Source organism: Planococcus citri, chromosome 4 (genome assembly GCF_950023065.1).
Source record: "Planococcus citri chromosome 4, ihPlaCitr1.1, whole genome shotgun sequence".
NCBI lineage: Eukaryota > Metazoa > Arthropoda > Insecta > Hemiptera > Pseudococcidae > Planococcus > Planococcus citri.
The window spans coordinates 36,371,678-36,397,062 of record NC_088680.1 but is presented as its reverse complement, the minus strand read 5'-3'; the positions used below and the strand labels follow the sequence as shown (position 1 = coordinate 36,397,062).

The window sequence follows — 25,385 nt, the reverse complement described above, 5'->3', positions numbered from 1 at the left end:
TTTACTCAACAAATCATGTGTATTGTAAAAACGAGAATATTCAGTACAACCATGTGAATTAGTTGATAGTTTTGAAAAAACGGAATTCAATTTTCTTTTTTCTTCATTACGGAAGTATCATTGAGTATTTTCTAAAACAGGTCATTCTGGGAGAAAATCCTATCTTTTAAGATATTTTTAGTGTGGTTGAGTCAAAAAAATGTTTTTTTGAAAGCTCACTAAAGCTCCTTCATGTGAAATTGGACTGATTTTTCAAATTTTAGGTGGTCCTAGCAAAAATCTGATGACAGTTATCAGATGTAAAATTGAACATTCTTCAAATTTCTTCTCAAGCAATTTTTTCCTAAAATTTTTCGATTTCAGACTGTATAGCGTTGAAAATATAGGCGGTTTTTTTTTTCAAGCATGGATCCCAGCGAGAAAATAATTTAATGTGGAATGTGTCAATTAATTTGCATCTTCAGATTTTTTTAATGATAGAAAAGTTACCTCCAACTTCAATAGCAATACAGCTTGAAAACAAAGCTTTCCAGGAAAAATTTTTTACTTGAAATTTGTAGAAAATCGAATTTTCTATCGGATTACTGTCATCAGATTTTTGCTATAGGACGGACGCACGATTCGTCCGGCATGCGATAAACTAAAATTGAAAAATCAGTTCAAATTTACTGGAACGAGTTTTAGTGAGCTTTTGAGAGAGTTTTTTTTTAGGTTCAAACACGTTAATCTCGGAGGATATAGGACTTTCACTTAGAATGACTTAGTTTTCAAAATCTTGAGTGGTGAAAAGTTGAAGAACAGTGAAAATTTTCAAGTTTTGGCCAATGTGTTGATTAATTTGCATAAACGAGCGACTTAAACGACAAACGAATCACATTTGCCAACATGTAGTGTTGGTAGGTATGCTTCATATTTTAAAATTCCTGATTCACTGCATTTGATTCATTTGCTGATCTACTTGATCTCGCACCAGTATTATCCAGCTTACATGAGCAGTTATATCGGTAAACGTTGCTATATATTTCTCTTTAGAAGGTTTCAAACTCAGAATTCCTCGAATGTAGTAGTGAGAACCTTCTCGAATCATTAAGGCACTTCCAGGACTACGTGGAATGGCATTTGAACCTACAGAAATTGAAACAAAAAACAAATCCATGGTAAATGAGTTATCTTCTCTCCAATGCTCAGTTTCTGTATTTAGTATTTAAAAGCATAATATTTACCATCATATGAACTGGCACAAAACTTGTCAGATGTTAAGTAGGGTATGAAATTCTCCGGGACTATCCTTATACACCGATCTCGATTGGTAAATGATAGAAACCTGATCTGTAAATTTTCAGCATCATTCGCTGTACTGCCAATTTCCCATCCTACGAGCTAAAAATATCGAGTTCAAAAATGAGTACCAGAAATATTGAATTATGGATAGGAAACATATTACTTATTAATGCATCATGTACTAATATTTACTTTTCCTGGAGTACCTTCTGGAGGTTGATATTTGCTCGTATGGATCCAGTCAACGCAAGCTGGTTGAACTGCTACCTCTATGATGATTTTTTCAGATACTATCAATATAGCCAAGTCTGACAAGTAGTAGTTTCCTACACCAATGTAACTTTTATCATTGAGACGTATCTCTTTCACCTGAAATTACTCGTATTATTTCCTTGAGTGAGCGAAAAAATTATGTAGGTATTCGTTTCTTTGCTTTTTGCTCGGATGTTGTAGATAGATACCTTGTAGGATTTTTGGCTCCCATTATCTACAGACGAATAATTTTGTGTAGCTTTATTGACGACTATTTCATAACCATCGATTACCATAGCACCTTCTTTCATTTGTGTTTGACCATCGAAACAGTGAGCAGCTACAGAAGGGAAAATTCGAGTAATTTTTGAGGCACATTTAGATAGGTAGGTACCTATAAGTACATAAATATTGATTTACCTGAGGCACAATTCACAGACCTGTTAAAATCAAATATGGAGATACGATTGTTCCACTGCATGCCAAATTTTTATTTTTGTCATAGATTCCTACGTGCCAAGGCGACTCAACATAGCGTTCCGTACTAGTTTCGTTGTCGAATGGAGTGGCATTGTAAATTGCATATGGACGCCCACATTCTGGATTAACAAAGCGTAAGTTTTTTTTTTATTGTATTGAACGTTATTTTTCTACAGTTACTTATCAATTTGTTCAATGTAAGAAGAAAAACTTTTTTTTTTGGAATGTTGGAAATTTTCTCAGAGATATTAATAATTTTCTGTTGAAAATTTTCTCAGAGATATTTCCTGTTGAAACTAGTAATTAAACTAGAGAAATAGGTACATATTTTCCTAATGATCTGCACATAATAATTCCCCATTCAAAATTTAATCATAAACAAAATGGACGACTTTGGAATTGAAAGGCAGAGAGTGTTTTCAAAACTATGATATTGGAGACCATACGACGAATAAATTGTTTGAAAATAATAGAACGGTTTTCTCACCATAAATACAGGAAAATAACTTGAAATCCCAAGTTCCATCTTCTTGGCAAATGATTTCTTGGTAAACGGGTACCAAGTCCTTGTACGTATGAAATGGTTTACAAATTGGACGTACTCTTGTACCAGCGATCAAATCTTCATTGCAGTTCACGATGGATCCATTACGATAGCATTTCAAATCGACATTTACCGGATTTAATTTTTTGCATTTTTCTTGAAAGAAAAAAGTATCGAATAAATGAAGCGAATTATGGTGTGAAAAATCTTTGCAGAAACATTATTTTCTTAGATCAAGACTGAAAAAAAATAAACTACATACTTGGTTGAGAAAGTGTTGTGTGAGTCGTCTGGTCAGTTGTCTCATTGATCACTTTGCATATTCGAATCGATTCATCGGAACCATCCACACATTGCTTTATTCCATCGCATTTATATATTTTATCCACACAAGCTCCGTAATCGCATTGGAAAAATCGTGAGTCGTTGCATCTAGGTACGAGCGAAAATATTAGAGTGAAGTTTTTTTGCTTTAATGGAGTTGCGAGTGCATTTTTTTTGACATCAAACGATGATAAAATTATTGCTGTTCGCTTACGGTGTATTATGGCAGCGAATGTGTGTTTCATCGGAACCATCTTTGCAGTCCTTTTTCCCATCACATAAGAATTTGATATCGATGCATTGCTCAGAAAAACATTGGTATTGGTTTTCTCTGAAAATAATAATGACGGTTTAAAATTGACCGAGAGAAGAGAAAAAGCGAATGAGTTGAGACCTGAGACAATGTAATTTGAGTTGAGGCCATTTTCTCCAATTTTGCCTGTATTTGTGAAGGTTCTCTTGGTCTTGAAATCAAATTCTGCCCCATTTTTAAAAAGAATTTCCTGATCAAGTATCTCGCTCACATTTAAACATTTGTATTAGTTTCTCATTTTTTTAGAGAGGGGAGGGGGAGAGAGAATTAATGATTATTTAATATTCAAAAATGTACTTCTCCATGTACCGAAAAATGTTGGCAAAAAATTGAAAATTTTTGGGATGAATTTGGTGAATTAGAAAAAGTTGGGAAGAATTTGTGTAAGTTGGAAAAATCAAAAAATTATAAAAAATCATAGGTTTTTACTTCGAATAATCAATTTTTCACTGTTTTTTTTGTCTCGTTTCGCTCGGGCAGATATTTATTCTGCCACGAATTTTAGCCAAAATTTTCAAGAATTGAAAAAATATTTTGAAAAATTTCGGAAACACGACCAAATCAATAAAAAAATTCGAATTCTTGTATAAAGAAATCATTTTTGAAAGTTTGAAATAATTCAACATTTTTGTTTCCAACTCCCTTTTCAAAATTTGTTCGAACCACATCTGGCCAATTGGCTGGAAAAATCTGTGGGAGGATCTGAGGTAAAAAGTTGGAAAATTTCAGGCTCCCCTCGTCACAGCTTTGACCATGTATAATTTAATTTATTTGATTTATAAAGAAACGTCAACATTCAATCCAATTAAGACAGGGTTTTAAATTTGGTTTCAACGTTATTTTCGACGTTTTAAATCGAATAGTAACAATTTCGAACTTTTCAGGAGTCTACAGTATATTTTTAGATTTTCTAATCATGTCCTTCTTATGAGATTTTGAGCAAATTTTTTAAAATCATTTCCGGCAATTCAATTCCATGTTTTACCAACAGCTCATTAAAAAATATGGTGACCCAAACAATCCGTTCTGAGGCTTCAGAAGGTTTTAAATTGGACCCAATTCATTTGCAAGATCAGCAATACATATGTGTCATGTCATATGAATCATGTTTCAACTTTCTGCTTTCATTTAGTCAAAATATGATATTTTTATTACTCAAATTTGAATTTTTTTAATTCTCCAAAAATGAACTCAGCACTTGAAATTTCGCATTGCATTGATACTGGTGTAATTTTGAATGCCTGATTTTTTCGGTCTCGATTCAAAAAATGTTCTGTCCATTGGAATATGCTCATTATGCTCATGGATATCTCTATCTACCTACTTGTACTTACTTGCATACATTCGAATGTTTCGGAATATGAAAATCGCATACAGAAGCTGACTCATCAGACTGATCGACGCAGTCAATTCGACCATCGCATTTCGCTCGCTGCTCAACGCAAGCTCCATAATTACATTTGTATGTGTACGAGGGACATCTACACGTGAAAGCAAATTATGGGTATTCCATTGAATAAATTATTGTCGAATATTAGCAGTAAAAGGTTTATGGGAATTCCCATTCAGACAGCTAGATTATGAGACTTATCTGAATAAACTTACGTCAAGTTGCCACAGAGGTTCAAAGTTTCATCCGAACCATCCACACAGTCTTTTATTCCGTCACAAGTCAGAGATTTATCAATGTATTGGCCATTTCCACAGAGGAATTCTGTTCTGAAAGGTTTTAAAAAAATTCAAATTGTTCATTAGCTCGTACCTGGTATGAATGAGGCCTGGAATAAATTATTAATAAATCTTCAATGTAAATATGTACAAGATACGTACGATGCCACGTGCTCTCTGTAAATCGTGATTTGTCTTTTATATTTTTCCAAATTGATGTTATTTGGTGTACCCAATACTGAGAAACGTCAAAAGAAAATTGAAGCTGTTGTTAAAGCAAATTGTGCTGTGTAAATTTTATACTCACCGGCAAAACCAAAACCAAAACACAATAGGACTGAACAAATGCGAAAGTGATTTATGTAATTAATTAAATTATTCATTTTTATCATGCCAGAGATTTTAACACATTGTATAAAATGAAAAACGCGTATTTATTCCTCATTATTTATACTTTACTTGAAGCATGAAACTTTAATAATTCAAAAAAATAAAATTTTATCGTGAAATAAAAATACGAAAAACATTGAACCTAGCTTTGTCGTACCTATTTACTTCTATTCTGGTCGATTGATCAACCACTACTATTTAAAAAAAGCAAATATATCAGCATAGGTGCTAATCTACTGATGTTAAGGTATTAAATAACTTGTTTTTCAACTTTTTGAATCATCTACGTCATTATTGCCGGCACATCTGTGTGATTAAAAAATTCATGCTCATGAATACCTGTACTGAATTGTTTTAGCACTCGTTGAATTTAAAAATAGTGATAACATTTATCGATAGAAATAAATGAAGCATATTCGCTAATTAAATGATATAAAAATATATTATACTCGTACTTCACATTTGTAGGTAACAATGAGTGGGTAATTCCATGTCAATTTGACCAAAAAAATGCGATTCTGAAAGTAATATTGTCTTTCGAGTTCGCTCAAATTTTTTTACAATGTCTACCCACCAAATAAGTAAGAAGCCCGCGATCGGTTTGGTCTCTGGGGGGCTGCTGGGGGGCTTCGATTATTTTCACACTCAACTTCAGAAGCGCATGCTTCCAAAGCTATGATACTTTGATCAAAACTGATTTCACAGTTCGAAAGGGCATTGCACTTTGAACTTTTCAAGTATTCTGAAATTTTCAAAAGTTGAAAGTTGAACTTTCAAATTTTAAAATGGCGCTGTAAGTGGGAGCCACCATTTAAAATTCTGAAAAACTTTCCATAGATGTACCTCTTGACACTTTTTCGAAATATTCAATTTTTGAGATGAGATCTTTTAATAAAACGAGCACCCCCCTCCTCCAAATTTGGGCAAAACTTTCAAAAAAAAATCTTGGGCATGTGATATATCGAATTATATGCTTTTGGTAACGCTGAACACGAATTTGTTTTTTGATTTTTCATTGGCAGGTATTAACTTTTCTCTTTGGAGTTACCTTAATTCCTTAATTGTTTGGCTCATTCGTTAGGTCTTTTTCATCAATGCTTCTTGGACTGCATAATCTTTTAAAAAATTCCGCTCACGTCTTTGTCTTAAAAAATAAAATGGTTTTGAAAAGATTTTCATTTTTTATTTTATTTTTTATTTTTTTTACGAAGAAGAGCTTACAATCTTACACAACTTGATCTTGATCGTAAAAGTACCAGATTTTAGGAGTAGGTAAATTTAACGAGTTTTAAAAGATGGCCGATTTTTTGTACTTCTATGTTGAATTGTTCGTTTCGTTACCGCATTGAACCTCACGAACAATATGTTCGATTAAATAAGATCTGATTTCCTCATTTGGTAATATGCCTTCTATTTCGTTATTATCTTGTTCAACAATACTGATGTAACCATGCGCCAAGAAAAAGATCATGGCAATTCTTTGTACATATGGGTTTATTTTTGTCGTTTGGGGAATGATGAGGACAATTCTCAATATTACGAGTGCTGAAGGTGTTAAGCTGCGCTCGCAAGGAAACTTGACTATTTCATTACTCGCCAACTTCTCCATCAATGTAAACAATTCCTTATTCTTTTTAAAAATAGTTGTGAAATTAAACAAGGGCTCAGTTCTGACCCAGTATTGGTCAACTTTATGTTCGATGTGGTCCAAGAATCGAGTAATCGACCACGGTGAGAAGATTTTTTCACCTTGATAGTGGTAGCCTTCGTAGTAGGACTTTGCTGAATCCCTGAGTTCTGAGGTTATTCTGGATGCATTCATTAACCCATCAACATCATCCGACGAGAAACCAAAAAAATCTACGAATTCATTGTTTTGCATGAATCGGTATGTCTGAAGAAAATCCAAATCGGTGTATTGATTGGTTATAAACGAAATACCAACGATGATTGCTCGCTCGACGTGATTTTCATCACCATCCTTGAATAAGTCTTTTAGAAAACGCAAGATTATCGAAACTATTTTTTCGATGGTTGTATTGTCCAATGTGGGGTTCAACATCGCTTTCCATACCATCGCATCGTATCCGTCTACTAAAAATACGGAATCTTTGCCGAAATGCTTGTGTAAATAATGGAGTAATTTTTTACACCCTTTTGTGACATGAATGAAACGATGATCTATCGAGTAATGTTCGTAAAATTCTTCGTGTAGCCACGTTTTAACATAACTTTTTTCCAATTCATCCAGTTTCGGACTATTTTCCAAGTAATTATGCTGTTTGAAAGCTGTGTGTACTGCTCGTAACGTAGCATTGATGAAAGCGTTGTAAGATTCGATAGTTTCATGATATTGAAAATCCAAAAGTACTACTGGGTATTTCCCGAAATGTGAAGCCACAATGTCGCTGGCGTTTTCCATGATTTTCAATTTACGTTGCTGGAAAAGTTGGTAGTTTGGAGTATCATCAACCATGGTGGTATTAGAAAATATATCTTTTTTCGTTAATGGAATACCATTTTCTGATACTTCAATTTCGTAGAACCATTTTAACATGTTCACATTGGTAGTTTTACCAAAGAGACGAGGTGCTGTAATTAATAGGTATTGGTTACTGTTTAAGGTTACCGCTTTAATAAATAATGTTTTATCAACGAATAATTTCTCGTTCTGGGAAAGTCTGCGAAAGTCGCTCGAATCAGTGCTGCATATCTGTAAAAGGAAAAATATTCAAAGTTTTTGTTCGTTTGAATTAGCAAAAAATATTGACCTTATAGGTACTCGTAGGTACCTATACACATATACAGGGTGCCCAGAAATATCGAGTACCCCTAAAAAAGTTTTCTACTAAAATACTTTGGTTGGTCACAGTGAATGATAATAATGATAGCACATGATTGGTTGTTGGACTGGAGAGATAACATTCCACCAATCATATGCATCTATTTCACGTTGCCAACCTATATTTTTAATGAAAAACTTTCTTTGGGGTGCTCGATATTTCTGGGCACCCTGTACATGTGTTATCCATCACGTATGGTTTTCAGCATCAGTAATGTGTTAGTATAGGTAGTCAACTTTTGAGATTTCGACTAAATAAAAGCAAAATATTGTTCAATATTTTCTCACCTATTGCACCCTTATCATTCATTGTTCAAGGAATAACTTGGTACATACCCCGGTGTTGTTTCTAGCAGGTTTTTTCGACAATTCTGCACCTGAATCAAACAAAAACATGAATTAAAATGAAAATTGTGCCTTACCATGAACATTTTCATCGTATTCAGCTGTTGTTTAATGAACATGTAACGAGAGCTTTAGTTGATATGTTATTGATATTATTGGTATATCGAAATTATTGATGTTGAAATGAGTATATCCAATAAATGGCATCAGAGGTTTGAGCTCTTCGATATCGATGGGTTCTTCGTTTAAGGCCTCCTTAAGTTTGCAAACATCGTTTTCTGTGGCGAATTGAATTGACATACAACCGTCAGAATTGTTAAATTTGTTGATAAAGTTTATTCCATGTTTTTCGAGGGGTGTTTACGTATGTATTGAGAAACACGAACTTTGGGTGCACCGTTCTCGTCTGTAGACTGTTGAACTGAACTAGCGTCAACATCATGGCGGGGAAAGGAGTTGAACAAAACAGGAAAGGCAAATAAAATAGGACCCATGTACGCCAAAAGTCGAAACAAATTGACTAAAAAATTTTTTTTTGAATTTTTATAGAAGCATCAATTTTTTTCACTAAAATAATGATTTTGTGCTCTGAGATTACCAAATTACTATTTTAGTAAAAAGAAATTGATGCACATGAAAAAATTTCAAAAAAAATTTACACTGCCCATTTTTTTTTGTTTTTTTTTGCGTACATGGGTCTTCTGTTGTTTTATGTGTCATTCCTGTTATGTTAAGCCCCTTGACCAGCAAGTGGCAGCTAGGCATGTATTCAGCTTATTTTAGACCTACATAGTACATAATTTTAAGTACAGAAAAACCTGGTGGCAGCGAATGGTTCCTTTTAATGACTAGCTCCTAGTTGGCTTTGAAAAAGTTTTTGTGATTTTTTTTTGGGGGGGGGGGCAGTTTGAAGAAAATATTGACAAATGACTACATTTTGCCAAAAAAATTATTATTCATTATGTTAGAATAAAAGTTCATCTGGGCTGTATCCGAAATAAGGAACCTCCACATTTATTATCTCAAGCCAAAGTTATCTTTGAAGTTATAACCATGAGTGTTTTTCAACACCACAACTGCTTTTTTCCAAATTTGAGATCTCTTTCAATGTGGCGGTTTCCAGTTCCAGAATAAAATAGTTTTTTATAAACATTAGAGAAGCCATAAAATTTTCTGATGTCTACGTAACTACTAAAGAGATCTGAGGCTTCATACTTGATTCGTAGTTGTAATCAAACGACTTATTTTCATGGTTATGGTTAGACATATTATTATATTCCAAAACTTTGATTATGACTTCTGAAGATCGTCATCTAGAGTCATGAAGCAGAGATGATTTTCGTGCAATCCAACAAAGTCTTTGATGAAGGTTATTTTCGCTTGTGAGGATCGGCGATTTTTCTTCTTTTTTTTGCATGGATAGACCTTGATAAGGGGCGACGAATGGTGCAAACCTTAGTTCTTGAAGAATTGAAATTAATGTATTTGGAGAGCAGGTAAGGGTGCTCGAAGTTTTGAAGGAAAATAGGGATATCATAAAGTTTGAGCCAGGTCGACTTGAAAACTACAAATCGTACAAAACAAAATTGAAACTTTTGTCAGCTTGTGGGCGCATAAATTTTAGAGATGAGATTAGAATCAGTGTTGCCACTTTTTTGAGCACCAGCATTATTTTTGGAAAAAATAATATTTCTTCATCGCGTCCATGCTCAAAAATTCTGAAAAAATTACCTCGAGTCCAAATTTCTATGCTGATAAATGTATCAGAAAATTTAATTGACTTTTCGTGTTCTGGACTTTAAAACTTCTAGAAATTACGAGTAAATATAAATTTTTTCTTTGAGAGGACGAAATTGCACAAATTGACTCATTTTTTTCAATTTCCCAATATACCATAGTCAAAGGATTGTTGGTTTGAAAACATCTTATGTGCTTCTCACTGTTTTTGATTTTTCATTTCAATTAACAGCCTCGTTTTTTTTTTTACTAAAAAATCTCTTGGAAAATTTTATTTCCTGCAACTTTGGTTTTCATCAATTTTTTCCCGGCTGTCAAGTTTTCGCGTAACATTTAAAGAATGCTGAAAAAACTTGAAAATTCTGTTTATCAGTCTTAAATAAAGTGTTGAGTACATGGAGTTGAACCGATACAACCGATTTTTTCCTCTGAATGTAGAGCGAAAGTGGTGAAAATAGGTCAATTGTGCAATTTTGACTCTTCAAGTTGGAAAATTGTCTTTTCTCGTAATTTTTGATATTTTCAAAATCAATATGAAAAAAAAATTCGCCTCAATATTTCGATTTTTTGGTCAGCATAAAAAGTTGTACTTGGGTTTTTTTTTTAGAATTTTTGAACATGGACGTTCGCGATGGAAGTATAATTTTTCAACTTTTTCACTCAATTCTAGGTGCTTAGAAGGTGGAAACTCTGGTTTTCTCCTCACCAGACCTCCAAAAAATGCTTTTATAGACCCTCGAACTGGAAAAAGTTCCAAATTTGCGCCATTGGTAGTTTCCAAATTGAGCCCATTCAAGGCGCAGCTCAGTTGGCCTGGGACGACGATCAAGTCCTGAGGGCGAAGGCGAAGATGCGCGAGGACTAGGACTAGGACGACCGAAATTCGTATTTGTATGTGCATTGTGCAATTGTGCCTGTACTTCATGATATCCTTTATATTCATCGAAATTTTGGGCACCCCTCTCTTTCCTACAAATGCACTCTGAGAACTGCGATTATTGCTATTCGTCATCTCTCATCGAGTTCTATCACATTGAAAGTATTGGAAAAGTCGCCGACTTGCGCGCTAAAAGCTCAGTGATTTGAGATGGAACGAGCCAAATGACTCATAGATTTTTGAGATAAGTCCAAGTACAAAGAATTTTCGGTGGTTCGGAATTCTTCAGACATGAGACATGAAACTTTCTAAAAATCGAGAATAAATTTTAAAACAAACTGCTCGAGGAACAGCTGTGTTCAACAAATGTATTGAGACGATGTGCTTAACTCAATGTAAATATGGCACATCGTGTTCAACTGTTGAACTGAAGACACAGATTTTCTAATTATAAATTTTGAAAATTTTTGTAAATATTCTTACTTGGAAAATTTTCAAATTGTTCTGTAAAACATACATCAGTTAAGCCTAGAGAGAGTTGAAAATCTCTGATCAATGATCATATTAGAAAGTTGATCGAAAATTTTTCAATTTTTACAAATTTTATATTTAAAAATATGACCAAACATTTAAAAAAAAATACCTAAATTGAAATGGATGTTATTGGAGATGAAAATAATTGTCGAAAACGTAAAAGTATAGCTATCCTGTTCAATTATTTCAGATAGAGCTTACCTTGTATAGCAGCGATTAGTGGAATGAAAAGAAATATCCGTAACATTTTTATTTCTCAAGAAATCAGCGAATGCAACATAGCTTACGAAAAAATTCACCAACCAAAATATTGGAGCATTTCACATTGCGCAGTGCAAAGCTTTTTTAAGATTGCTGAACTGCTTCAAACACAATCTGCTGATGTGATTATCGGTCTAAAAAATTTCATTTCAAGTTTCTCGACGTGATAAATAGGTACCTACCTAGTACCCACATACATTTATTTTTAATAACGGAACTCGATCATTTATCTAGGAAGGTGATTACTCGAAGATTATTCAATTTCACGAGAAAGAATTTAAATATTATCCAAGTGAAATTTACGCATGCATGTATACATAATAAAATTGGACTTAGTGTCCGCTGCCCAATCTGGCTAAAATCGAATCCAAATCTGATTCTTATTCTTACTGTTTTTTCTCCATTTTTTTATAGTCCGGATCAAAGGTATCATTTATATTACCTAGTACACGACTGCAGTTTGGAGGTTGATAAAGATGAGCATCCCAAAAGTTATATTCAGGTGGGTGAGACAGACTGGCAGTAGTAACGCAATGTGCACCGCAAAAAGCCAGACTAATTTTATAAAAATCCTGAATATGCGCGTACGTATTCAAAGTAGTGTCATTTTGCCAACGAGAAATTTCTTCATGGCCACTTTCTGCTGTAGATATCATCATCAATTCATCTTCCGTTTCAGCCACTTTATACATGTAAATAATCGCTGCTTTGCTTCGACCTAGTTTAGGAATCAAAATAAAACGATCATTTCGGCTAAAGTTGAATCTTTCATGAGTGGACCATAACGCAGCCTGTAGAGCTATCGTAATTGCATCGTACATAGTCTTAGGTTGCTTTTTATCGCCTTCTAGGAGTTTTGCTGCCTTATCATTGGATAAATATTTTCGCCAAGTTGTTCCAAATTTCTGCACCGCTCCGTTCGTCATAAGTTCTGCAAAATTGTGGAATTCCGTCTCGTTGATGCCGAACTTGTTGCAAACCCATTTCAAGACTTTCATCTCGTAAACATGCTGCATTTGTTTGTTGGGTATGGCGACTTTAGGAGCGTCGAAAGATCTGGTTTTATTCAAATACCCGTAATGGAGTAATACGGCGAGCTCATTTAGTGATGGCCAGCATGTTTGAGACGTATGGAAAATACCCTCAAAATCCAACTTCTCGCCTAAAATGAGCGAGTGGATTTTCGACTGCATTTTATCAGCTGCGAATATCCGGTCTGTAAGTGGACTTGAGGTGATGGCAGATTCGTCGTAATAACCAATCGAACCATTATGTGAAAGACATCTCGTGACCAAGCGTTCGTTTAAGTAGATTTTTTTGTCGATATCGTATCCACCATACCAGCTGTTGATCAGTTCTAAATCTATATCAGATGAGATTCGATCGAGTAGATCTTGAACCTCAGAACGAGTGAATCCAAAATACGTTGAGAGTTGTTGGCCATGAAATGTGAACGTGTTGAGATTAGGCCTACTTGAGTTGGCAGTTTGAGTAGGGTCGGCATCGATTCTTATAGTACCAGTGACTAGAGCTTTATGCACGAAAGTGTTGTTTTCTAGAGCCATCTTGAACATGGAGTTGAGTAAATCCACAACCTTATCGTATTCTTTTTGATTGCCTCCAAATTTGAAAAAAGCGTTGGTCAGAGGCGCATCGTAGTCGTCGATCAAGATTATTACTTCTCGTTTGCGAAAGTAGCTATGAAGCAGCGCGCTCAAAGTAAATATGCTTCTTTTTAGCTCAGTCGTGTTGAAATCTCCAGTAAAATAATTTCGCATGTGACGTCCTTCAAGTGTCGTATTCAGATTATTGGTGTAATTAATCAAGTATGGGTGACTTCGGAATGCATCGGTGACTCGTGACTTGATTCTTCGTTCTATATCTCGGTAGCATTTTCCCGTTACATTTTCTAGCTTGAGTAAGATCACAGGAATTGTGCCCAAATACGTCGAAAGGCTCGGAAGGTAGGATATTTTCAAAGGGTCTAGTTTTTTCGAGACGTTTGAACCTATATCGATCTCACCTCCGAGGAAAAGTTTATCGTTGATGGTTTTATTCTTGGGTAAACAGTTCCCTTCGCTGTCTACTTCGATTTCGAAGAATCTCTTGAGCATGTCTAAATTGGTACTCTTGCCCCAGCCTGGTGGTCTCATGATCAGTGGCACGTACCTGGACCGTTTTAGTTGCATGAATTCTTCGATTAACAAACTTTTATCGACGAATACGTTGTTATTGTTCAGGACTAATGACTTGAAATCACTCGTTTCGATGCTCATTTTGAAAGAGTTGGCTGAAGAGGCAGTGCTGTGGGTAGTTTGGAGTTCGATGAATGAGACGAATACTAGTAGTAGTGTTTTCATTGTATTTTGGACTGTCTGCGACATGAAGTGGTGCCAAAAGTAGGTTATTGTGGGTTAGAAAGTACGAGTAGATACTAAATAGTAAGTAGAGGTACTGATTCAAAGATAAACCGAAGCAGGGTCACTAAAAGGTTAAAAAAAATGAGAATCACCAAAATATAGACTGCAATTTATAGAAATAGTAAATCAGCTGTAAGATTTTTCTTACCAGAAATGTAAATTTTCCGCTGGGTTTGCTTTGTAGGCTCCATGAAATTCTATTAAATAAATACATTTTTTGAAATTTTGTTGAATAATCGTCATAGTGAAGTATGTTCCGATTCCACTATCTTGGGTTAGTACATTTTTTAAGTTTATTTTCATGAATGAATTTTTTTCTTTTTTGAATGAAATTATGTGAAGCGTGGAAGTAAATAGGTAATTCTGGAAAACGAATCAATGAAACTTAGGTACATCCATCACGAAATACTGGGTGCGTTTTGAATAGAAATTATCAGATTTAATCACGACTGTAGAAGTAATTTTATTTATGCTGACAGCTTATCAAATTCTAGTCTAGCAAAATTGGTAAGTATGTACTTACAAAATCAGATCAAATTAATTGGATTACATTTACTGGCATGCTATCGAATCAGTGTACGAGTATGCCATTTATCCCTTTAATGTTTGGAAGTTTAACCACCTTTTCTTTCGGTTCCATGGAAGTCTAACCAAAAAACGTGAGCGAGTTCTGTCAGTTCAGGAAGTAATCTTCAAAAAATCTTTTTCGGAATAGAGTTCTGGATCATTAAAAAATTATGATTTCGAGTTTGTGTGATCAAAGATTTACTCAATCTGTCAAAGTTAAAATATTTTCATTTTCAATTTTTCATTTTTTCCTACTTGGAAAAACGAAGTTACCCATTGAGTTCCATTACCTAATCATATTTCCTTTAAGCAGATGAAAAAAAATTAGAATAGGGTTTAGAACAACGACTTCAGATTGAATTTCTAATGCTTAATTTCTTTTTTCAATTTTTGGTGAATTTTAGAAAATTCAGGTTGGGCATTTTTTCCAATGATACATTCAAAATTTGATTAAACTGAGGGAAAAAGCTGAAATTTGATGTATACCTACCCTATTTTTGACCTCCTAAATTAATTAGTAGGGTTTTCATGAATTCTACGGAGCCTCCAGCAGATTTCTGAATTCTTTAGGTTCCTTTGGAAAAATCTCCATAAAGAGGCCCAACTAAAATAAATTCAAATATGAGACAGCAATTGTAACGCTTTCTCAACCGATAAATTCCAATCATTTTGATGAGGGAAGTTGGACTGAACAAGTAGTTTGAAATCTGTGTAAGCAGGGTGAATTTTCTCCAAAAGATTATGTTTACCTATTTCCAAAGCCAAACCTCCAGAGGTTTGGCTTTGGAAATAGGTTAGTACATACGCATGCACTATGAAGGCAGAAACAAAGAGCTGAGTTGATGGAAATTTGCTGTAAAATTTCATCAGCTGAAAATTTTTACGATTGTTTTTTCAAGTTTTTTATACTCGTACAGGAAAAATTTATTGTTCCAAAATACAAAATTTTAATCTCGAAAAAAGTTTACATCGTCACAAAATTGAAATATAATAGGGCAATACAACGCCGGAGTTTTCGATGTCGATCAATTTTTTTTAGAATTTACAAAATTTGTACGTTTCTGAATTGAAGAAAATTTCAGCTTTGAATAAAATGAAATTTTGTGCAAGAAGAAATAGCGCAAAGATTTTAAAATCTAGTTAAAATTTCATTTTGAAATTTGAAGGGGAAATTGAGATGTACATAAGTTTCTCATTTCAATGTAAGAATTGAGAAATTTGAAGAAAGAAAACGAATTCCAAAAAAAGGTTAGATGGAAACGTTTCAAGTGGATGGATTTTACAAATAAGAGTCTTCATACAAGTCCAGAAGTCTTCTGATGTAAAAAATGTTTCTGTTGAAAAATTTTGATGATGCATGGAAACACCATCAGTTTTTATGCTTCAATCGAATTTCGTAAAATTCCATCATAAAATTCGATAAAAATCGAAAATCCGGGTTCATCTTGAGTATCCATATTTCATTCCAAATTTTATTGAGATGTAAACATTTCCCCTTGTTAGCTATCAAAATTATTTGAAAAAAGGAGTATGAAAGTTAGCATTTCGAAGTACTGAATTTTTTCTTAGCGGTTCTTATGAAAAAATTGAGAAGAATAATCGAAGAAATCTGAAGCTGATTTACAGCGAATTTCTATCAATATCATCTTTTGAAGAAAATTGAGGAAAATCTTTATTCTCCATAATAAGTGATCAGTGATCACTCGAATTAAATTTTTTTTCAGATATCAAAAGCTGACTCTTCAGACCAACTTTTCTCGTGAAAATTCCTGAAATTCATCAATTGAACTTCTACCCGGTATTAAAGGATTGAACGTTAGAAATGGATTTTGAAAAATTGTATCCGAATCAATCAAAAGGGCTTTAAAACAATATCAAAGTTTGTGCCGAATTTCGTTTTTGTCTTTTTCATGTCAGTTACCTATTCAAAACTAAAAAAAAAATCAGAAATCCGTTGTAGAGGCTCCAACGAGGCTTGAAACTACACAACCAGTCGATTTTGGGAGGTCAAAAATACACATCATAGGAAATGAGTTGAATTTCAGCTTTCTCCTCAGTTTTCTTAATTTTCAGTTTTTCATGGAAAATGTGCCAAGAATTTTCTACCTAAAATTCGTCAAAATATTAAAAAATCAGATTCAGCTTCAGAAATTTGTTGTACTAAATAGGTACTCTGTCAAATTTTATTTTGTGAGGTCGTCGAACAATCTTTTTGTTGGTCAAGTTATACCAATATCACTTTTCAAAAAATTTTGATAATTTTTTGGTTATTGCAGAGTAAGCCAATGAGTGTTTTGAGTCGAATATTGATGGGAAAAAGTAGACATTTTGAGGTCAGATGAAAGTAGTGTCGTTAAAGTTTGTAATACATGATCTCATTAGGACGTGGTTGTAATTTTAGACCCGTGGATTGATTTTTAATTCTGTTGGAATTTCAAAAATTTTAGAAAATTGAGAAATCAAGAATAGCGCCGAATTGCAGTTTTTTCGTTTCAAGAGATTTTTCAAGAAATGTCAAATTATTTCTTTGAGATGATGAAAAATTTCATACTTGCAGTGGGCCAAGAAATGTTCATTAAACTATCGATGGGACTGCTGCTCCCGCTTTTTTAACTTCTAGGGTAAGAATGGCAGGACGATGATATTGTTTTTGTATACAATTGAATTAAACCGATCCTGAACACGAATATGGTCTCAAAATTTTGATTCAAGAATAAGGGTGGTGCTGGGACTCGAATGGATTTCTTGCTTGAAGCATAAAGCATTGAAACTATCAATAACCAAAAAGCAAATTGCAAAAACGTTCTTGTAATCAGTGAATATAGCTGGTGGCCTGATGTATTTTGTAATTTCATGGAGATCGAGATGTTTTTTTTTAGTCATTCGTATGAAAAAAGGATTGGGCACTAGACACCACATACGAGTGTGATTGTCGTTGATAAAATGTGGTTTTCAGTCAGATTCCTTGTAGATTTTATTTTTTGAACAATGTGTCAATATTGACAAAAATTGGACAAGATTCACGAGGATTGTCCGGTTCAGTCAAACACTCAGAATCAGTACTAAAAAAATGGCTCGTCAATTTGATATTTTTAAAGCGTCCTACAATTTATTTTATTAGATGTCTGTACATATATTAGAGCTAAAAAATACCTTAGTACAAAGTAAAAAAAAACCTAGACTTTTCTCTCGACCTATCATATATCTTCAATTTCATGTTTGATCAACACCTTATCTCGACAAAAAGCAGCCCCAATTTTGATCAACTTCTTTATATGGGACTGCGTCTTCAACTTTTCTCCATATAAACCACTTGCGATCTCCAAGATACTAGCCGTAGCCAAACTCTCCTGAATTTTGTCCATTCTCTTATAATTAATCACAATAGCAGTATCACTTTTACCCAATATGGGTACCATCAATATTTCATCTTGATAAGTGGCAATATCTCCTTCTTTTTCATCTATTCGTGTCACGTGAGTGGAAGCCAATGCTCTTTGCAAAGCTATCATCAAATTAATGTAAAATGAATTCGCTTGATCGCCCAGCTTTTCAATATACTCGTAATTCGTGGTACGACTCAAATACGTTTGTAATTTTTTTTCAAATTGATCGATGTATCCTGCGGATAACGCTCCAGCCAACGAATAAAATTCTGGAACATCTATGGCGAATTTATCAGCCACCCATTGCAGCACTTTGGTAGCGTAGAAAAAATTGGCTTCTTTGTTCGGCACGATCAGACGTTTCGTTTCTGCATATGGGATTTTCATCCATCGTAGGTAACCATTTAAAACTAGAGTTTCCATAATGGGTATTCTATTCCAGCTTATAGGATTATCGTAGTTGTAAATGTTGTACTCTAATCCTAAATCAAATATCTCTTGTATTTTTGACTGAATGATATCCGAAGATAACAATTTGTCTACCAGTCCGGTGCTCTTGTTAGTGTCTGGTCCATAATATCCTACGGTTCCATTGTTACCCAAACATCGAATTATCGATCTTGAATTGTAATAGTACACTCCCGGAGTATGATCGTAAATGTACCCGCTGTACCAGTCATTAATTTCTCTAATGTTTTCTGAAGCTGCGGGTACTTGAAGTAGCAAAGTTTGAACTTCTGGTCGCGTAAATCCGAAGTGATCAGAGAATTTTGGATGCTGCAATGTGCTGATATCGAGTTGATTGAATCCCATGTTTGATGTACTATTGCATAACGATACTTTAACCGTACCACAGAGGAGACCTTTATGCAGATGAGGATTGTGATTGAACGTGCTTTGGTACAGATCCGTTACCAATTTCAAAACTTGACCGAACTCTTTGGATTTCGCTCCAAAACGAAGATAAGCGTTGATTAGAGGCGCATCGTAATCGTCAATTAACACGATCACCTTTTGGCCAAAATGCTCGAAGAGTTTCCAACTCAAGTAATACAAGCACACGCTCAAATCACCTTCTCCTTTTTGTCCAACTTCAGAATGCCTTTGTAATTCTAGCGGTTGAGAAATTCGAGACGAATTCCATAAGTATTTATGGTCTTTGAACGCTTCTCTAATGCTAATTTTTATTCCTTCTAGTATTTCTTCGTAATTGGCAGCCGAGGTGTTTCTAAGTTTCACGAAGATCACCGGGTGTCTTCCCATGTATTGTGTGGCTGAGGAAACGTCGGCTATTTTTAAAGGTTTGAGGATTTTTGTTCGATTTGAATCTAAAGGGATTGTTCCTCCGAGGAAAAGTTTACCATTTGTGGATTTCCCCTTGATTGAAGTTTCTCCCGTTTGGTTTACTTCTGGTTGAAAGAATCTCCTCAGCATGTCCATATTTGCACTCTTGCCCCAGCCTGACGGTCGAACGATCAGTAAAGCTGATGATTTTGTTTTCAAGAATTCGTCCATTAGCATGCTTTTGTCGACGAATAGGTCACTGTTGAGCCTTAATGATTGGAAATCGTCTGTTTCGAGGTTCGTTTCGATACAAGTTATTATTTTCAGCACTAAATAGGCTAGTGTGATGAGAAATATCTTCATTGTGTTGAACCTTCGAATACTGGTGATTATTAGGATTGAAAAGAAGAGAGAGGTTGGGGTACGTTTTTTTGTCACTTCACATACCTGTGGATGCTTTTCTTGATCGACATTGTTATATTCTTTTTGATAAAAAAGTGATATTCTAAAATTTATTAACTTACTTACTGAAACATTGCAAAATCAATAAAATCACTTTCATTGTTTGTATGTTTTTTATCTTCGCACTTTCGTTTAGTGGTTGTTATTTTGATTTTGCACTGCGAGAGATAGTATTTCCTTCTCTTGAATGCCTCAAAAGAAAATATTTCACGTCGTTATCTTCATCCATGTTGGCAACTGTGCCCAGTTTTGATAAAGCTAAGATAAAAGTATAGATATTGCATTAAGTTTATCAACTTTGAATTTTTTCCGAATTAATTTTTGGTGCGATTGATTAGACTACTAAATTTTCAGAAAGTTTATGAAATTTCACAAGAATTTTGATTAATTACCCCCTTGCCCTCTCAAAAAAAAAGTAAAAAGATATTCGAGCTGATATCGACCCCCCCCCCTTACTCCAGACATTGGTTTTAAAATTTTGACTTTTTAGAAAAATATTGTTTCGGGGTTGGAAAAATGAAATCAACTCGATATGGAATCCTCACCCTCTCCTCTCAAAGAAAACCATGCATTTTTTTGGTTCGAACTAGCAACCAAGAAATGGAAGAGTATAATCGAGTATATTTCACCTGTTGATGAACACTGAGATACTCTTTTTAATTTTCGTAATTGCTTGTAGTAAATTTTTAGAAAAGAAGTAATTTAAATTTTGCAATTTTTCTACAAAAAATCAAAATTTTTGAAAATTTCTAAGTGGAAGCTAAATTTGAGCTCATAAGTACGTATAAACGTATCTTATTTTCATATAAATAAGTATTATGATTGAATGAAAGGGGGGGGGGGAGTTGACTACATATTCTGAAGCCTTCGGTTGATTTAGAATTCCAAGTTTTCGAAAAAACTCACAAACAGGGACCAAACATAAGAATCAGTTTGAACCCGAATTTTTTATACCTGTTTCAGCCGACTCAAATGAGACATCATAGTGAAATTTCACTGCTTAGCAGTCACGACATTTTGGCTTCTTAAAAGCAGTAGTTTTTTACTGCAAAACAGTGAAAAATCTACTGAATTGGTCCGTAAAAATCATTTTTATTGATCAATTCAGTAAATTTTTTACTGTTTTGCAGTAAAAAACTACCTACTGCTTTTAAGAAGCCAAAATGTCGTGACTGCTAAGCAGTGAAATTTCACTGTTTCAAATTTAGAGAGTATTCGTATGTATCTACTTACTTGAACATTCTAGGATCTATGTATATAGGCATCCAAAATCTCACAATATCAATACTTATCGACGTGGGTAATCAAAAGTAGGATATTAAACTCAATTCCCTGCTTGAAAACATTCAAAGACTGTAAGTTGACTTTTTGCTGGCGAAATTTCATTTGAAAAAAGTTCGTGGTCTGATCTCATCTATGGTGGTGACGTTTACGAATTTTTCATTCTCTTTCTCAAAGATGATCAAAAGAGAAAATGTTTATACCTAAAGTTGAATCGCCTGAAACGGTATTTTCGATTTCCAAAAACTATGACATCATTCATAGTATTCTAAAATATGTTGGAGATTTTTATATGGATTAATTTAAATTCGTTGGTTTTTTTGCGGGCACAGATGACTGACAAGTAGATTTCTGCAAAGTTGAATTCCTGGACGATCATGCAAAAATGTATCACTCTGCCAAAATGCGTTTTTCGATATTTGGTGCATTTTGGAAAATCGTCAAAGGGCCAAAAATCCGAAAAATCAAGATGTTACTTTTCTGACCTGGAAAGTTGAAAGAAGGTATGCTTATGCACCCTATGTTTGGTTCTCGAATCATTAAGATACTGTTTCTAGCCGTTTTGAGCAGTTCTGAAGCCTCTAGCACATTTTTGAAAGAAGAAATTACCATAACTTTTTTTCCTAAATGAAGTTCGACGACTGAAATTTACTTATTACCCTAATTTCAATTTTCAAAAATCTGCTGGAGGCTTCAGAGCTACTCAAAATGGTTCAAAACCGTTTCCAATCGATTTGAAGAGTCGAAAATTGAGTATAATATCTAATTCCAGCTTTCTTTGTAACATTTTAAATTTTTCAAGTTTTTGGCCTAAATTAAATTTTTTTTAAAAATTTACCAATAACCAAAGTATGAATTTTAGTTGTAGCTCTTGAAATGTTGGCTAGGGACGTATTTTCGCATGCTTTTTCAACGCAGCTTTGTTTGCTTCAAGAAATGTCATTTGGGAGCCTCTCTTGCGAGTCGAATCTCCTTCAACTTGAATTGCTGTAGCGGCGAAATAATTAAGTACGTACTTATTAAAAATATTTTATGTGAAAATCGTTGATAATATTTTTAAATTGTGTACATGTACATATTTGGGAAGTGTGGATTATTTGGAGGCTTCCTTATTTCTGATTGAGGGAAGAGACTTGTGAGAAGTTATTAGAGGGAGATCGTTGATTTGAATTTGTATCCATTTTCATCAAATTTTACACTTTGGAATGATTGACCAGCAGATGAAAATGATCTAGAAATTTTTTATGAGGGCTTCGGTACTTGACCGTCCATGCTTTATTATTTACGTGGCCATTTGTAGTTCATGTACCTAATATTTAAAGTCAGAGAGAGAAAGTTTGCAAGATTCACAAATGAAAATTGTAGGTACATTTAACCACCAATATTTGACCATTGTTTAGTTATTAGGTTATAAAAAATGCTATAATACTGTAAAAATAGTTCCAGATTTTTCAAAAATTTGCAAAATTGCCTTAGAGGTCTGGTTTTCCGATCGAATAATTTCAATAAGTATCAATTAAGTAATAATTGGGATTTTTAGGTGTACACGACTACACGTGTCTGCATTTCCATTCACGTGACTTCCTAATCAGTTTTGTACTCAACAGTTACTTTTTCGCCATTAAATGCTATGCTTATTTTAAATATTTTTTTGACATGAGAGAGCGTTTTCAAATTATTACTAGACAGCCCTGCGTTAATTTCTTCCAGACCAGTTTTAGCCACAGACACCAGATCCTCCATTTTAGCTATTTTATGCTTGATAACGATGACAGCATCACTCAGACCCGGGTCAGGAATCAGTACCACCAAATCACTAGATTCACCTGCATCGTCTTTCTTTCCATCTTGAGCTTTGTGACTCGTCGTCAAAGCATTCTTCAATGCTGTTATCACACCATCGTATAATACCCTTGACAATAAATTAGAAGAACATTTTGAGAGGTATTTCTGCAAAGTGTCTTTGAACGTTTCGAATTCGCCTGCAGGTAGCAGATTGGCAAAAGAACGAAACTCCGACGCATTCACACCAAATTTACCAGCAACCCATTGGAGTACTTTTGTCTCGAAAACGTGTTTAATTTCCTTATTGGGTATTGTAATTTTGGAAGCTGTATCGAAAGAATCACCTTCGGCGCTCAGGTATCCATACAGCAAGAGTACCTCGAGCTCGTCCATTTTATCCCAACTCATGACTTCCGTACGACTGTGTAATTTAGGAAAATTCAAGCTTTTACCAGAGAGTAAAAGATGTACTGTTTCTTGTATTTCATCCGATAAGAGTATTTTATCAACGAGTCCGTTGCTATCTGTATCGAATCCGTGATAACCCAAAGTTCCATTTTGATGCAGACATCGCATTATGGACCAAGCATTGTAGTATGTTTGTATGTTGAAATTATAACCATTGTACCAATCCTTCACTTCCTTCGGATCTAGCTTTATCGTTGAAGATACCTGCTTGAGTAATTCTTGCACTTCCGGTTCTGTGATTCCGAATGATTTCGAAAACTGGCTTCTTGTCAACGTACACAAGTCTATATTATTTAATCCGGTATTCATCGTAGGCATCAAGGATATGTGTAAGACACCTGTGACTAACGTTGCACTCAAACTGGGATTGCCTTGAAAAGTTTTCGTATAGAAATCGATTATCAAGCTTTGTAATTTATCGAATTCTTCGGCTTTATTCCCAAATCCTACGTAAGCGTTTACAAAAGGTGCATCGTAGTCGTCCATCAAAATGTATACTTTTCGTCCAAAATGTTCTTGTAATTTTGTACTCAAGAATAAAACGCTCGATATCAAATCAGCAGTGTCGAAATCCCCTTTAATATAGCTTTCGAATTTTTCTTTGAGAGTTATTCTCGTAGAATTCAGCAAGTATTCGTGATCTTTGAACACATCTTGTACTCGAGCTTTTACTTTCGACTCGATTTCCTGGTAGCTGTTCCCCGATGTATTTTTCAACTTGAGCAGGATTACTGGAAATTGACCCAGGTGTCGGGCTGCGAATAAGTTGACTTTTAATTTTTTCAGAGTTTTTCTTGACGTCGAATTTATAACGACTTCGCCTCCCGAGAATAATTTATTGTTTATTGATCTATCTTTGAATACTCGTTCACCTTTTTCGTCAACTTCGATTTCGAAAAATCTTCGAATCATATCGAGGTTGATACTTTTACCCCAGCCTTTTGGTCTGATGATCGTCGTCAGCATACGTGATCCTTCCAGTTTAACGAAGTCGTCCAGCAGGAAAGTTTTATCAACGTATAAATCCCGATGGAGGCGCAGTGCTCTAAAATCATCGGTGTTGATGGTTGTGTCAGAGCAAATTGGAGATGATGAGGTGGATGCATTTTGTATTTCGAATGAAAGTAATGTTGTTATTAGAAGAATTCGTATCGTGTCTGAAATGAGTTACGAAAGCAGAAATTATTGATTATCGTCACAATACCGAGTTGAAAGTGGTCGCAAGACTGATTATAACCATGGGGGGGGGGGTAAAAATGAAAGTTATCTAATTTCTAATGATTTTTTTCAAATAGATTAAGTATTGGTTTTACTTTTCAAAGAGTCTTCGATTTTCCAAAAATTTTGAATTTTACTAAATTTCTGCCCATTTTTCCCTTTTTTGAAATGGTCAAGTTTTAATGGACTGTTTTGGATGTTCTACGTGAGTCAAGTTCTCCTTACCTTTTTTGATGTAACTATTCATTGCTTTGGAATGAAAGATTTCATGAAATGGTAGAATTAAGTTCAGCAAAGAAACTACCAAAGTAAACGAAACACCAACTTATCGCTATCGTCCATCGTTACGGTATGCAGTTCATTAAAATCAACAGAATATCGATAATTGATTTTTAATACACGCATAATCGATACTTCTAATCGTTTGATCATTTTGAACTCGAACTATTTTTTCATATTATTGTTAAAGTACTCGGTGCCTATTTTATCTACTAGAGAAATTCTTTTCCTTTTTGTTTTTCGAAACGCGAAAAAACTTCACTGTAATCGCTTTTTTCCCATCATGTCAACACTTAGTCAATCAGCAAGTAGTATTTTCAAAGATCCAATTAACGAGTTGTATTTTTGTAATGCTAAGCAATAATATTTTGGCGCCAAATTCGAAAA

The 25,385-nt window shown here is 34.4% G+C and overlaps 5 protein-coding genes and 1 long non-coding RNA gene across 6 annotated transcripts in view; 1 reads left to right on the top strand and 5 right to left on the bottom strand.

The window, feature by feature from the left end:
* On the bottom strand, positions 1-5,474 carry LOC135844880 (modular serine protease-like). The gene is made up of 12 exons (XM_065363268.1): positions 5,170-5,474; positions 5,025-5,100; positions 4,800-4,913; positions 4,529-4,675; positions 3,096-3,212; positions 2,820-2,989; positions 2,501-2,713; positions 1,974-2,132; positions 1,743-1,873; positions 1,474-1,650; positions 1,224-1,380; positions 1-1,125 (listed from the first exon to the last, which is right to left on the bottom strand). The coding sequence occupies exons 1-12, from the start codon at positions 5,252-5,254 to the stop codon at positions 929-931; spliced, it is 1,743 nt and encodes a 580-aa protein (XP_065219340.1). The 5' UTR covers positions 5,255-5,474; the 3' UTR covers positions 1-928.
* The window catches only part of LOC135844889 (uncharacterized), a 90,053-nt gene continuing 66,706 nt past the window's right edge, over positions 2,039-25,385 (top strand). Inside the window, exon 1 of the long non-coding RNA XR_010558659.1 lies at positions 2,039-2,147. This is a non-coding gene — a long non-coding RNA (uncharacterized LOC135844889). The remainder of the gene's footprint in view (positions 2,148-25,385) is intronic.
* LOC135844882 (uncharacterized) lies at positions 6,479-11,927 on the bottom strand. Its single transcript, XM_065363271.1, has 3 exons — positions 11,789-11,927; positions 8,431-8,471; positions 6,479-7,965 (listed from the first exon to the last, which is right to left on the bottom strand). The coding sequence occupies exons 1-3, from the start codon at positions 11,832-11,834 to the stop codon at positions 6,568-6,570; spliced, it is 1,485 nt and encodes a 494-aa protein (XP_065219343.1). The 5' UTR covers positions 11,835-11,927; the 3' UTR covers positions 6,479-6,567.
* LOC135844879 (uncharacterized) lies at positions 11,823-14,975 on the bottom strand. The gene is made up of 2 exons (XM_065363267.1): positions 14,417-14,975; positions 11,823-14,332 (listed from the first exon to the last, which is right to left on the bottom strand). The coding sequence occupies exon 2, from the start codon at positions 14,230-14,232 to the stop codon at positions 12,235-12,237; it is 1,998 nt and encodes a 665-aa protein (XP_065219339.1). The 5' UTR covers positions 14,233-14,332; positions 14,417-14,975; the 3' UTR covers positions 11,823-12,234.
* On the bottom strand, positions 17,902-20,202 carry LOC135843703 (uncharacterized). Its single transcript, XM_065361663.1, has one exon. The coding sequence runs from the start codon at positions 19,866-19,868 to the stop codon at positions 18,033-18,035; it is 1,836 nt and encodes a 611-aa protein (XP_065217735.1). The 5' UTR covers positions 19,869-20,202; the 3' UTR covers positions 17,902-18,032.
* LOC135843646 (uncharacterized) lies at positions 22,265-25,088 on the bottom strand. Its single transcript, XM_065361597.1, has 2 exons — positions 24,945-25,088; positions 22,265-24,658 (listed from the first exon to the last, which is right to left on the bottom strand). The coding sequence occupies exons 1-2, from the start codon at positions 24,964-24,966 to the stop codon at positions 22,833-22,835; spliced, it is 1,848 nt and encodes a 615-aa protein (XP_065217669.1). The 5' UTR covers positions 24,967-25,088; the 3' UTR covers positions 22,265-22,832.